Genomic DNA, 15,292 nt, shown 5'->3' with positions numbered 1-15,292 from the left:
CTGCATTGCTACTTAATGTTTAATATTTACACATATATAAAAAGAAGTGCTGAACAAAGAGAAGCTTGATCATGGTGTCAAACTTAAATAAGTTATTTCTTCCAATCATGGATTTTTGAAAGCAAGTGCTCTGGAATCTCGAAATGCACTTGGATTTAAAAAGAGCATGGAGATGTCACTTAAAACATTTTCATTTAGGTCTAGCTGTAGTTAAATTTCAATTGGCTCCCATGCCTTCATCATTCATATTTAGAAATACACTGGCTTCTGGATTTAGTTAATTTTTCTATTGATTCTATAAAGATATCAGCACTATCCACAATTGTGTATTACATTTGCTTTTTCATGGCAGTTCAATTAGGTGATATTGCTAAATTTTTCAGTTGATTTTTTTTCTTTAGATTTGTAAAGCAGGCCAAATTAGTGTTTAGTCATAACAAATATTTAGGAGCAAATATTTTGTGAACCGTATCAGTTTTTTTTTGTTCCTTGGTACATAGGAATAGGTCAGCATCATTGTGGAACTTGGGTTAAAATGTTTCCCAAGTTTTATTTAAATCTAACTTTTATTTAGAAGTATTTCAAAGATTTGTGTTGATTAAATTTGTACTTCTGGTGCAAGAGTGCTACATATCAAAAACCCCCACATGACTTTAGTAGTTGCAAAATCACTGGCTATAATTGAAAAAATCCTCCAATGTGGTAGGTCTTTATTTAAAATGGCTCAACAGTTTTATTCATTTAGTCCATCATAAGTAAATTGCAAATAAGGATAATAAAGAGAATCTTCAACAAAAAGACTAGATACAGTTTTCTGGAATAGGTTATGTATGATGGACGTTGTAGCAAATCATTGGGGAGCAAATATTAAGAGATGAAGGTTGGGGAATGGCAAATCATGCAATATAATTAGTGTATTGTCTGGGCATTTCTGTATAAATCTTGTTTTCTCAAAATCCATCTAATATGATTTAAAACATTGAGTTGATTAGTTGTTCCTTGATATCTGGTCTAACTGTGGGAGAACTATTTATTACTCTGACTGCAGATGAATGAAATTAGGATACAGATGACAGGTTGTTGCATTTATTAAGGTGAGTGATTTTTTTTTAAACTCAGTTTTGATAATGTTAATTGCAATTGTTTAACTATTATTGTAATACTTCCAAATGTTTCCAATGTTAGGAAATAGATTTTTGTTTCTAATTTCTTTTTGAACCAAGACCTACTTTCCCTTAATGTAGGAAATGAAGGCTTGGTTCATAGTTTTTGGTTTTGTTATATAAAAAAAGGTATTGTACTTTCCTAAATTAACAAAAGGTGATTTGTTTGGTTTGACATTCTCCAACTGGTTAAAAGAATAACAATTTAGTGTTTCAATTTGGCCATTTTATTTTTGGGGAACTTTGAGTGGAACCTGCTGGTGATCTACTGCATCATCCATGTGTTGTTCTAGCATCTCAAATTTCAGTGTGCTTTGAATAACATTGTCCAAATTTTTGTAAAATCATTCCATTGATGATGCAAAATTTTAGAGGAAAATTCGTCTTTTCTATGTCTGCAATTATTTTAATATTTTGCAACATATTGCTCATGGATATATTTTTGTATTTCAATGAACTTGATTTTACAGATTGATTTTTACAACCTTTTTTTTCATTTGATTCTGGAGCTGCAACCTTAGCACAATGTACCCTGCCAAACTTAACAGGTGCTTCCATTTTTAAAGGTAATGTATCATGGTCCTTGAAATAATGTAGAAAAATCTATTTTAGGCATTTGATCTTTAAATTTAAGCAAGGCCTAAGGTGGGCACTGGAAATTTACATATTATGAAAATCGTAGAAGACCACGGAATTGTACAAAGTTGCAGTTCAGGAGGTGGCTAATTCGTCTGTCCTTTTTTTTGGCTCTTTGAAAGAACCAAGATACTATGTCCCTTGTCCTGTTTCTTGTCTTAATCCCCTTTTACTCATTCTGAAATGGCTGTCTCAGTTGCTTTTAAAAAATTATTCATGAAGTCTGCTTGGCCTTTTTCAGAAGGACAGTCCAGATCAACTGTAGTTCTGCTTCCAACCTCTCGATCTTTTGGTAGTGATTTTAGACTTCTGGTTAGTGGCCCAATCAACGTAGGGCTAATTTTTCCTCTGTTTATTATGATTTCTGTTGGGTCACTCCTCTATATCTCTCTGAGTTCCTAACTTTTCTAGCTTCTCATAGCTGACGTTGGTAAGTGTTTTATTTGGAGAGACTTGGGTATTATACTGTATATGTATTAACATGCAGACCCAGCAACCAATTAAGAAGGCAGATGCAATGAAGGCTGATGTTACAAAACTGTATGCAAAGAATAAAGGTGTTGTACCTTAGGCATTTGATAGGTTCTGCATGGTAGGCTGTTATGGAAAGTTAGATTGCATGGGATCCAGCAAGAGCTAGCTAATTGAATACACTATTGGCTTGATGGTAGGAAGCAGAGGGTGATGGTGGAATGTTGTTTATAGGACTGGAGGCCAGTGGTGTTCCCCAGGGCTTGATGCTAGGCCCATGACTATTCATCATCTATTTCAATGATTTGGGTGAGAATGAGTTAAGTCTGCAGATGACACTAAAATAGGTGGTGCTGTTGATAGTGAAGATGGTTATCAGAATTTAGAAAGGGATCTTGATTAGCTGGATAAGTGGGTTGAGGGATGGCAAATGGAGTTTAATTTGGATAGCGCAAGGTGTTGCATTTTAGAACCTTTCTCCTGTGCATTAGAAAGATGCATACAATATTTTAGAAAATATTACTTACTGAATTTTGTTCATTAACCAGTGTTTATTTCAACCAAACATGAGGTAATAATCACCAGAGAATTGTCATAGCTATATTAATGTATGATTTTAGATGTTTAGTAAGCAGTGTATGTGTTTATTTAAATATGTGAGTTTGTGAACAAGTCTTTTCTGTAAGTTTAGTGAATTTTATCTAATGTTCTTTATTCAAGCAAATTATTTAGGTTGGATCACTTTTATTAAACTGAAACTGGGCTACCACAATACTAAAGATGGCAGTGAGATCAGTTCCAATTTAAAACTCTGGTGAGGTACTGGTAGCTAACTGGCTTTAATTGATGTGGAATTATTCAAAATATTGTAAACTAAATTGCCATTTTAAATTTATGCTTGGTATGTATATTTTCAGTATTGTAGCTGCTTGCATTTTAAAAGTTTGCTGGCTGTTTGCATTGCAGGAAATATTATAAGGTTTTGGATATTCTCTAATGATATCTTCAATTTTTATTTTAACAGCTTTGTCAAAGAAGTTCCTGATATGTGCTTCAAATCACCGGTGAGATGGTAAAAGTTAGCCTGTTGCCCAGCATGACGGATAAACAGAAGACCAAGACTTGTTTGCCACTAAGTGGTCCAGGCACTGATATAAATGTGTCTTCCATCCACACAGTGGGGTATTTGGGAAAAGTCAGTAAAACTGTTTATTCCTCTCTAGACTGCGCAAAGTTCTAAATTTTATTACATTTCAAATTATTTTTGATCTTATTATTTCTGGAAAACTCCAAGAATTATGAAATATTCTAAACTCACTCATAGTGACACGGAAATCTTGCACAAAGTGCTATGGCGAAAGATTTTTCTGAGGTGAAAACATGGTAAAAGTGGTAATCCTCTAATTATTGAAAAATGCTCTTGAGGACATCCAAGTTCTGCTTTCAAATGAGAACTAGAATATGAAAGTAGACTTGGTATAAGCAATCTTTTTCATTTCTATACAACTTAAAACTTGTAAGTGTACATTTCATGTTGGTGTACCAAGGACGAAAATACTATATTAGATGAGTTTAAGTTTCTATTTAGTCAGGAATTGATGGTATAGAACAATTTCCATTTGTGTTTTTTTTGCAACAAAAACCTTAATTGTAAATGACATAGTTAACTTTTCTCTTGCTGCCACTTTTTGTTTCTGTGTGCAGTTTTCTCAAAGTACTTTACTCGACCTGCAAGAATATTGTCCAGTTTGTGCAGCAGACGGGAAAAGACAGGCCCTACGCAGATATTGTATAAGCTTTGAAGAATCCATTCTTCTTTGTGAAAATCCACAGGTACTGAATATTATTGAATTAATTTTTTGGGGGGGGGGTGGTGGGGAGAGGATTTGAGCTGGAATATTTTGCGTATCATCAAGCTGCTAAGATCCTGTTAGCTATATCAAAAGTTAATTGGTCTACTTGTTAGTACTATCAGTCAGTGCTGGTAATTAGTTGCATTTTAGATGCAAGGGTTCACAGGACTTTTCTCTGGTGATTCTATTGTTGTACAGATGTAAAAATATATACAATTATTTTCTATCTATACCACTATATTAAACAGACTGATCTGACATTTGATTGTTCCAAATTTTGGGGAATTGGTTTTGACATTTGTTGAGTCATTAATAATATTTCTGGTTTTTAAATGTGAATATTTCCGTTTCTTTATAGTGTTTCTTTCCTTTGGGATGTAAACCATTGAATGAGATCCTAATTTCATCCACCTTAGCAAGTCCTCAATCATCAGATTCCAGTGCAAAGAGCGTATTTGAATCGGGCTTACTGGTTCAACCGTGCAAACAGAATATAAAACGACAAAAAACTTTGAATTGTAGTGATGAAGGTACTGGGGATAGTCTCAGTGGCCTTTCCAAGGAAGGTGCATTTCAGTTTGCAGACAGTAGCTTAAATAGAATTGACAATTTTGTTCCTTGTTCAAAAAATGGAAACAATCATGAGGCAGTTAATCCTACTACTGCGAGAGGCACCGTTGTCACAAATGAACCAATTCCTGTGGCTCCTGTTCAATTATGTGGCAAAAGAAAGGAGCCATCAGCTGAATCTGAACATTCTGGATTGGAAGTTCCTAAAGAAGAATTGTATATTGAACAATTAATTCTTCAGTGGAAGAACACGTCTGCTCTCTGCTGGCTAGACTGTATATTAACAGCTTTAGTCCACTTGAAAATGATTCGAAATGTCATAAACAATGTAGGAACCGAAGTAGAATCTCCGATTAAGAAACTATGCACCGAATATGATCAGGCATGTGCACTATTATGTAACAGCCAATGTCATGGAACAGGTAAGAAGTCTCCTATGTTGTGCTGTAGTACACAAACAGTTCTGATTTTACACTTGTATTATGTTCACCACTTGCTTTGAAATGCTGATCATGACCAAAGAAACTCTCATGCCCAGGAAAGCATAATTCTTTAGAATAACCTTTCTTGTGAATGGTATGTGAAAGCTTCAAGTATAATGGAATGGTAGATCTATCCAATGAAATATTTTGTTAAAGTATTACGAATTCAGCAAAAGTGGTGACAACATTGAAACATTTGAATTGGAATGTTGTGGATTGAAGCTCACTTTGGTACATAATTTGGGTACTTCTGTGGCCAAACCAAAGATTGTGCCTGACAAAATTTGATGGCCTTGGGGTCAAGACTAAATATTTTTATGTAGTTTTTAAAAAATGTATATGTATTCTTTAATTCTTTTGCTAGTCACCTTAAATCTGTATTTTTTGGTTCTCAAACCTTAATCAATATGAACAATTTATTTATTTTGTCTAGACTCCACATTATTCTGAACTGGTCTATCACCTTTCCTTTCAATTTTCTAAGTCCAAGGAAAACATGCCAATTTCTCCAAACTTCCCTGGTAACATCAGACCCTTATTCCTGGAACCATCCCAGTAAATCTTACTTGCACCACCTTCAAGGGGTTAGTATCCATTCTGAGGTCCTGCAACAAAGACTGGCTGCTTATAAAACCATAAAATATAAGAGCATAATTAGGCATTTCTGCCCATCAAGTCTGCTCTGCCATTCATTTCTGGTTGATTTTCTTTTCAGTCCCTTTCTCCCACTTTCTCCCCATCACACTTAACCCCCTTACCAATCAAGGACTTGTCAATCTCTGCTTTAAATACATCCAACAACTTGGCCTCCACAGCCCTCTGGCAATAATTTCCACGGATTCACCACCCTCTTGCTGAAGAAATTCCTCATATCTCAGTTTTAAAGGGACATCCCTTTATTCTGAGATGGTGCCCTCAGATTGTAGATTCTCCTGCTAATGGAAAGATCCTCCATGTCCTCTGTATCCAGGCCTTTCAGTATCTGGTAGGTTTCAATGGGATCGCTCTTTACCTGAATTCTATCGACTGTAGGGCCAGAGACATCAAACACTCCTTGTACATTAAGTCTTTTATTCCTGGGATCATTTTTGTGAACTTCCTCTGGACCATCTCCAGGGCCAGCACATCTTTCCTTGGATATGGGGCCTAAAATTGCTCGTGATATTCTAAATGAGGTCCGATCGACACCTTACAAAGCCTTAGCAGTACATCCTTGCTTTTATGTTCTAGTCCTCTTGAAATGAATGCTAACATTGCATTTGCCTCCTTTACTACCAACTCAACCTGCAAGTTAACCTTAGGAGAATCCTGAACTTCATTGCCCACTCTCCCAACCTGTCCAGATCCTTTTGCAGACTCCCTGCCTCCGTGACACTACCTGGCCCTTTGCCCATCTTGCAAACTTGGCCACAGTGCTATCAGTTCATTTGTCCAGATCATTAATGTATAAAGTGAAAAGTTGGGGTCCTAACACTAATCCCTGCAGAACTCCTCATCAACGGCATTTATCCTGAAAAGGCCCCTTTATCCCCGTTCTCTGACACTGACACGGCATGGGCCCTTTGGCCCATGATGTTGTGCCAACCTATATAAACCTATTTCATGATCAACCTAATCCTTCCCTCCTAGACAGCTCATAACCCTTCATTTTTCTTACATCCATGTGCCTATCTAAAGGCATTGATATATCCCTATTATATCAACCTCTACCACCATCCCTGGCAGTGCGTTCTAGGCACCCACCATTCTCTATGTGGAAAAACCTACCTCTGACATCTCCCTTAAACTTTCCTCCTCTCACCTTTAAATGGATACCCTTTGATGTTGGCCATTGCTGCCCTGGGAAAAAGGTGTTGGCTGTCCACTCATCTATGCCCCTCATAATCTTATACACCTCTATCAAGTTGCCTCTCATCCTCCGTCACTCTAAAGAGAAAAACCCTAGCTTGCTCAATCTTTCCTCAAGACGTGTTCTCTAATCCAAGCAGCATCCTGGTAAATCTGTGCGCCCTCTCTAAAGCTTCCACATTCTTCCTATAATGAGGTGACCAGAGCTGAACACAATACTCTAACCAGAGTTTTATAAAGCTGCAACATTACCTTGTGACTCTTGAACTCAATCCCTCGACTAATGAAAGCAAGCACACCGTATGCCTTCTTAACCATTCTATCAACTTGCGCAGCAACTTTGGGGGATCTAGGGACTTAATCCCCAAGATCCTTCTGTTCCTCTACACCGTTAAGAATCCTGCCATTAACCTTTAAGTTCAATCTACCAAAGTGTATTACTTCACACTTTTCTGGATTAAATTCCATTTGCCACTTCTCCACCCAACTGTTCATCCTGTCTATATCCCATTGTAACCTACAGCAACCTTCTACACCATCCACAACACCTCCAACCTTTGTATCATCTGCAAAAATACTAACCCACTCCTCCACTTCCTCATCTGAGTCACTTATTAAAAATCACAAAGAGCAGGGGTCCCAGACAGATCCCTGCAGAATACTGTCCTCCAGGCAGAATACACTCCTTCTATTACTTCCATCTATTACCACCCTCTGCCTTCTGTGGGCAAGCCAATTCTGTATCCACACAACCAAGTTCCCGTGGATCTCATGACTTTTTGGATGAGCCTACCATGGGGATCCTTGTCAAATGCCTTGCTGAAATCCATATACACCACATCCACTGCTCTACCGTAGTGACATGGAGTCATGACAACAACTTTTTCCTCAATGTCAGTAAAACAAAAGAGCTGGTCATTGACTTCAGGAAGGGGTGTGGTGCACATACACCTGTCTACATCAATGGTGCTGAGGTGAAGAGGGTTGAGAACTTCAAGTTCCTAGGAGTGAACATCGCCAATAGCCTGTCCTGGTCCAAACACATAGATGCCACAGCCAAGGAAGCTCACCAGTGCCTCTGCTTCCTCAGTAGGCTAAAGAAATTTGGCATATCCCCTTGACACTCACCAACTTTTATTGATGCGCCATAAAAAGCATCCTATCTGGATGCATCACGGCTTGGTATGGCAACTGCTCTGCTGGGGACCACAAGAAACTGCAGAGAACTGTGGACACAGCTCAGCACATCATGGAAACCAGCCTCCTCTCCATGAACTTTGTCTATACTTCTCGCTGCATTGGTAAAACAGCCAGCATAATCAAAGATGCCACCCACCCCAGACATTCTCTCTCCTCCCCTCCCATCAAGCAGAAAATTCAAAAGTCTGAAAGCATGTACCATCAGGCTCAAGGACCGCTTCTATTCAGCTGTTATAAGACTATTGAACAGTTCCCTAGTACAATAAGATGGACTCTTGACCTCACAATCTGCCTTGTTATGACCTTGCACCTTATTGTCTAGCTGCACTGCACTTTCTCCAGCTGTAACACTTTGCTTTGCATTCTGTATTGTTTTACCTTGTACTTCCTCAGTGCACTGTGTAATGAATTGATCTGTATGGATGGTATGCAAGACATGTTTTTCACTGTACTTTGGTACAAGTGACAATAATAAACTAATTCCAATATCTTCATCAATTTGTTTTGTCACCTCCTCAAAACTCAATTAGGTTCATGAAGCATGGCCTGCCCCTCACAAAGCCATGTTGACTATCCCTAATAAGACAATCTCCTAACCATGCTTGTACCTTGTTTCTAACATCATGGGCACTTTATCTTGTTTAGCAGGCTTGTGAAATGCTGAAATACTCTGCAGTTGGGCAATATCTGCAGAGGGGAACAGAATTAACTTTTCAGGCCAATGACCTTTTATCAGAACTTAGAAAAGTTGGAAAGCAAACAAGGATGATGGAGGAAATAAAAGGAATATCTGAGAGGGGGTGGGGACCATGAGGCAGAATGATGCCACATTTGGAGGCATATGGGGTTAGTTTAAATTGGCATCATGGTCTGCATAGACATTGTGGGCTGAAGGGACTGTTCCTGTGATACAGTTGGTGGTGCCTGGTTAAGAAAGATTGTTGGCTTAGATTTAGATGATTGGAACAGATTGCTGAAAATGAGGTACAAAACTGCAGTTATTGGAAAGTTGAAATAAAAGATAATGCTGAAATACTTGGGTCATGCAGCATCTTTGAGCAACAGTGTTAACATTAAAGGACTGTTTCAGAACTGGCCACAGCTGATGCAAGCCGAAAAGGCTTACAAACAGAAATTGTTCAAGTTAAGGGCTGTCATGTACTTTTTTTTGGAAGATGAGATCTGCTTCTTCAAACTTTGGACATTATTGGAATAGTGTAAGAGGCTAAAAATAGTAAGCTGCCAAAGGTAGATGTCAGAGTGGGAATAGGATGGAAAGGTAAAGTGACAAGTAACTATGCGCTCAAAGTCACAAACTGGATGGAGGTATTCTGCAAAATGGTCACCCAAATTGTGTTTGGTTTCTCCGTTGGTTAGGAGATGATATGAGCACTAAGTTGGAATCAATACAGATAAATTGCTGCCGCACCTGAAAGGAGCAGAAGAGGCAAATGGGCAGGTTTTGCATTTCCTAGAGCGGCCTGGGAAAACACCATGAGAAGTGGGTGTTGATGGAGATTGAAGAGTGAAGTGGCGACTTGTGGAGCCAATGAAATGCTAAAAGTGGAAGAGAGTGGAAAATATATTTGGTGATAGCATCTTGCTGAAGGTGATGGAAACTACAGAGGATAATCCATTGAATGTGGAGCTCTTTGTGGTTATTTAGTGTATCCAGAGGCATCAAATACATGAGCGTATCATTCATGAATGCAAGTATCACTGGTAAGTGCAGCCTTCATTGGTCATCTGTAATTGCCCTTGTGAAGATGCTCTTGAGTTGCATCCTTCAACCACTACAGGTTCATGTGGTAAAGGTGGTATTAGGTAGTGAAGAACAGGTTTTGACTCAGTGACTGGAAATATGCCAATGTTCCTTCCAAGTCGAGATGAGGTGTGGTTTTAAGGTAGCAGTATTCCTATGCATTGTTGTCCTTGTAGGCTATAAAAGTTGCAGATTTGGGGGATATCTTTCTAGAAGCCTTTCAAGAGCTCTTGTATCTTTTAAATAGTGCGCAATACATCGACAATGCACTGTGGTGAAGAGAGTGAATGTTTTGGGTGATGGATGAAATGTTTTAAAAATATTACTCTGCTGTTGAGCTTAACTGTTGGAGATGCACTCATTCAAGGAAGTGGTTGACTGGTAGGTGTTAGAAATACTTTGGGGAGTTCAGTGGTGGAATCACTCAATAAGGATACCCACTTTCTGGCCTATTGTTAATCCTCTGAATATTATTGAGGATGGTAATGTCATTAAATGATAAGTGGTGATTGTGGGGGGAGATGGAGGATTAGACCTCTTATTGGAGATGGTCATTTTCTTGCATTTGTGTATTGCAAATGATGCTTGGTATAATCCAGGTTGTGTTGCATTGACATGTTGGGTTAGTTGTATATTGTTGATAACTGCAGCATTTGGCTCAAATTTCCTTCCTTCTGATCTGAACATGAAGGATAAATCATTAATTAATAAAGCTGAAGGTGGTTAATCTTGGGACATTATTATTGGGAACTTTTGCAGCAATATCTTGGTTCAGAAGCAATTAGCTGCCAACAAACAATCTTTGCATTGGTTTCGACTCCAAACAGTTGAGTGTTTTATGCTTGGTTCCCTGAATTTTACTGTGACCATTTGGTTGCTGTGTTATAGAATCATCGATTCTTATCGCACAGAAATAGCTTCTTCAGCCTACCATGTCCATTTAACCATTGTACTTGTTCGTACTAATCCCATTTACCTGCATTGGGTCCATGGCATTCTGTGCCTTGATGAGAGTACCTCCCTCTACTACCTTCTCAGGCAGCCCGTTCCAGATCCCAGCCACCCGGTGTGTGTGAGGGGGGAGGGGGCAGATCTGTTTTTCACCCCCCCCCCCCCCCCCCCCCCATCGATCCTCCTACCTCTCTCCTTATTCACCTTATGCCTATGCCTTCTTGACATCCAGACATGCCCACCATGGGGGAAAAAAGGGATTCTTTCTGTCTGTCTATTAAATTTGTATACCTCTGTCAGGTCACCCCTCTGCTTCGTCCAGTTCAAGGAAAAGAAACCCATCCTCTCCACTCTCTCCTCATAACTGAAATGCTCCAATCAAGGCACCAGTGAATCTCCTTTGCACGCTCTCCAGTGCAATTGCATCCTTCCTACAATGTGGCAAACAGAACTGTACACAATACTCCATGCGGCCTAACCAATTTCTATAAAGTTGTAACTTGATGTCCTTGTTCTTTGCCATGGCTGATGAAGGCAAGCATCCCACATGGTTGCTTTACCACTCTATCTATCTGTGCTGCCACTTTCAGGGATCTGTGGAATTATACCCTAAAGTCCTTCTGTTCATCAACACTCCCCAGGGTCATACCTTTATTTGACTTTTCAAAATGCATCAGTTCACCCTTGTCAGATTAAATTCACCTGTCATTGCTCAGCCTAACTCTCCAACTGATGAATATTATGCTGTAGCTAGGACGATCGTTCGCACTATCCACAACACAATTTTTTTTTGTGTCATCTGCTAACTTGCTAATCCTGCCTCCTACATTCACATCCACGTCTTTAATGTCATAAACATCAAGGGTCCTGGCACTGATCCTTATCTAATTTGTGGATACTGAAATCCCGAAATTGCTTGCATTGTTCAATGGATGAATTGTTGGATGAATAAGATGGATCATTTTATTTTGGTGGTTAGGTATAATCAAAGATATCAAACTGGGAAATTTTCAGTTTAGTTTTTAAAAAACATGTGGTCCATAAGATAGTAACAGACAGATTCTGTAGTCCTTTTTTCAATTTTTTCTTTGTAATTATGGTCATGGCTTCAAAATAATACAAATTTAAGATGTTTAAAAACAAAACAAATGGGAGGGTTGAATAGTCGTGGTTAGAATCAATGACTATCTTTGTTTAATTTACATTTGAAATCTCACTAAAGTGGTTAAGCTACTTCAATAAAAAAAATAGCATTTCAAAGATAATATTTCTATCTTGTCCTTGCCACTGTACCACCCTGATTTAGATAGCCATCTGTCAGCTTTGAAATAAGGGCCAACATTCCCTTGGCCTTCTACTCTACTTGTGTGTTAGCTTTGTGTGCTTTGTGCACAAGGACCCTCATTTCCCTTTGTATTGCATCCTTCTGCATTTTTTTCTTCCATTTAAATGAGTCTGTTCAACAGCTTAACTTTCCCCCCCCTCCCCCCCCATCTTGTAGTCAATTTATCAACTTTTGTCCATTCACCTAACCTCTCAGTATCTATCCGCAAACTGTTTGTATCCTCCTTACAATCTGCTTTCCCACCCATTTTTGAGTCATCTGCAAATTTGGCTATTGTACATCTGTTTCCTCTCTCCAGGTCACTAATTTCTATTGTAAAAAAGTTGTAGTCCCAGCACTGATCTCTGTGGTATCTCACTGATTGCAGGTTGTCAACCTGAAAATAACCCCCCTACCCCTATTTGTTGCTTTCTGTTTGTTGGCTATTCTTTCCTTGCCAAGATGTTGCCTGCAACAGCATGAGTTCTTATCCTGTGACTTATCTGCGGGAAGTCCAGTTATAATACATGATTCCCTTTATCCACTCTGAACGAAACCTCCTCATTAAAATCCAACAAATTTGTTAGACACAATTTCCCCTTCATGAAGCCATTGTGATTAGTTGATTAGATTACAGTTTTTTATATGTGCTGCTATTACTTCCTTAATTGATTCTCATTTTTCTGACAATAGATGTTGGACTAATTGGCATAGAGTTGTACTCATTTTACTCCAGTGCTTTTTGATTTTGGTGTCACATTGGCAGTTTTCTAATCCTTTGGCACTTCTTCAGATTTTTTGGAAGATTATCAGTAGTGCATCCACTCTTGGTAGCCACTTCTTTTAGGATCCTAAGATGCAAACCATCCAGGCCAGATGATTTGGCAGCTTGTAGCCCTATTAGTATTTCTAATTAACTCTCTAGTGGTTGTGATAATATTTAATGCCCCCACCCCCAGCATTCTTCAATATTAATGGGATTATCATTGTGCTTTCTACCTTTTAAGACTGATACAAAATATCTGTTTAACTCTCTGCCATTTCCTTGTTCCCATTAATTATTTCCTAATCTCATTCTCTAGGAGGCTAATATTCATCTTTTTTATACACTAAAATAAACTCTTATTTAGTTTCCTCACTAATTTGCCTTGATAGTTTATTTTCTCTCATTATCTTTTTTGCAATCTTTGCATTCTGAATGTATCCTAACCTTCAGGTTTACTACTAGCTTTTGCTTCTTTTATACACTTTCTCTTTCAACTTGGTATCCTCTAACTTCCTCAGCTATCCATAGTCCATGCCTTTCCTAGAACTTTTCCTTTTTGGGATACATTTTTTGCCATGTGTCATAAATTACAAATATTTGTCACTACTTCCACACCGTCTTTCCTGCTCATTTATCAGTCCAGTCCACTTTATCCAACTGTAACCTCATTTTACTGTAATTTATTTAAGTTAAGAATGGTTGTTCCTGACCCACGTTTCTCCTTCTAAACGTAAAGATTAAATGTAAAGACTAGGGGATTTTTATTCCGACGTCATTTACTAAATCTGTCTAATTACCTGATCCAAGCTAGCCTGTTCCCTGATTGGTTCCTCAATGTATTGGTCCAGGAAATTATCCTAAATGCACTCAATCAATCAATGTAGATGCCCTTTCCAACTTGATTAACCCAATCTACTTGAAGATTAAAGTCTCCCATAATTATTGTGCTGCTCTCTTTACAGTCATTTGTCGAATTATACCTTTTTCTTTAGTGTGGCTACTGCTTGGGTATGGCAGGGGTGTTGGTGGGCTCTAAACGCTATTCTTACCAGTGATGTCTTTCCCTTGCTAATTTTAGCCTCCATTCAAATGGACTCCAACTAAGCCTGGGGATAGTCTTTTGCAACTGCACTTATTTGTTATTAACATTGCTATTTCACTACCTTTTGCTTCCTGTTTGTCCTTCCGAAATGAAAATTTTCAGAGCTGCTGAGAAAGGATATGTTAGTACATGTGATCAAATGCTAGTTCAGAAAGGTTTTAAGAAAAAAAATCCTCATTGGGAATTGAATCAGGGATAATTTTAAAACTGAAATGTAAGTGGACCAGGAGCCTTTAAAAGAATTGAATATAGATCGATGGGTGAGCATTTGTTTTACATGGTTTAGGATATGGGTAGAGTGTTGAATGAGATTGCTTATGAAGGGTGGAAGACTGGCCAGGAATGTATTGAAATAATGTGGAGTCAAGGAAGGCATGGATGATAGTTTGTTGCAAATATAGTTTTTTTTGTAGCACCACTATTATAAAACAGTACATCCTTCAATTCACTAGTGCCATGTCTACTATGCTTGGCAATGGGGGGAGCCGGTCTACACTCTGTTATTATTTTAGATATTCCTCTATAAAATTTGTCCATATATTTTAAATGTGACTTTATGATACAGAAGCAAAAGTTTAATTGATTTTAGGTGGAACACTGACCATCTGTTTTGAAGATTTTTTTCTTTCTTAAATTCATTGAATTATTTCCATTTTTATTTGCAGGTGATGGTTCATGGCATATTCCTCCTCAGTTGCTTATTCAGATAGAATTAATACTGAACGATGTCCGGGAGAGCTGCTTCAAGTTGCTTCAACCAAAGCTGAGGTGTGAATTGGGTAAGTAACTAATTTGGGTGCATATAACTAACATTTTTAGATAAAATTCAATTTTCTGTCCACTGCTCACAAATAGTGCTGCATTAGAAACATGGTAACATGCACACTATCATTTTACTATACAAAACAAATGCTAGAGTATAAACTGATGCTGCAGCCAAGCTTTCTTCCTAATACCAGAATAATTGGTATTTCTAGGATTATTTCTTTCCTATCTTGTCCATTGAATATTTTTCCCCTTTTAAAGTTGGTGAGTGCTTCTTTTGGGATTCTCCAGTTGTTTACAGAAATCAAAGGTTTGTGCATGATAGAAATGTTCTCAGCTGCATCTATTTCAATGCAAGGAGTATCGTAGGTAAGGCAGAGGGCATGGATTGGCACATGG

General features: G+C 38.2%; 1 protein-coding gene across 2 annotated transcripts in view; it reads left to right on the top strand.

Annotated features, from left to right (window-relative positions):
• uspl1 (ubiquitin specific peptidase like 1) overlaps positions 1-15,292 on the top strand; it is a 32,233-nt gene that overhangs the window by 1,768 nt on the left and 15,173 nt on the right. Inside the window, exons 1-5 of one of the 2 annotated variants that reach the window (XM_052026257.1) lie at positions 1,821-2,111; positions 3,295-3,465; positions 3,975-4,103; positions 4,482-5,115; positions 14,794-14,907. In XM_052026257.1, coding sequence (XP_051882217.1) covers positions 3,340-3,465; positions 3,975-4,103; positions 4,482-5,115; positions 14,794-14,907 — 1,003 coding nt within the window. In that variant the 5' untranslated portion in view covers positions 1,821-2,111; positions 3,295-3,339. Of the gene's footprint in view, positions 1-1,820; positions 2,112-3,294; positions 3,466-3,974; positions 4,104-4,481; positions 5,116-14,793; positions 14,908-15,292 lie in introns of those variants that run through there. The other variant, XM_052026256.1, reaches the window with a different exon arrangement.

The sequence above is a fragment of the Pristis pectinata genome, chromosome 11, assembly GCF_009764475.1.
Source record: "Pristis pectinata isolate sPriPec2 chromosome 11, sPriPec2.1.pri, whole genome shotgun sequence".
Lineage (NCBI taxonomy): Eukaryota > Metazoa > Chordata > Chondrichthyes > Rhinopristiformes > Pristidae > Pristis > Pristis pectinata.
The sequence above is the reverse complement of the archived record's forward strand: the minus strand, read 5'-3'. Positions and strand labels throughout refer to the sequence as shown.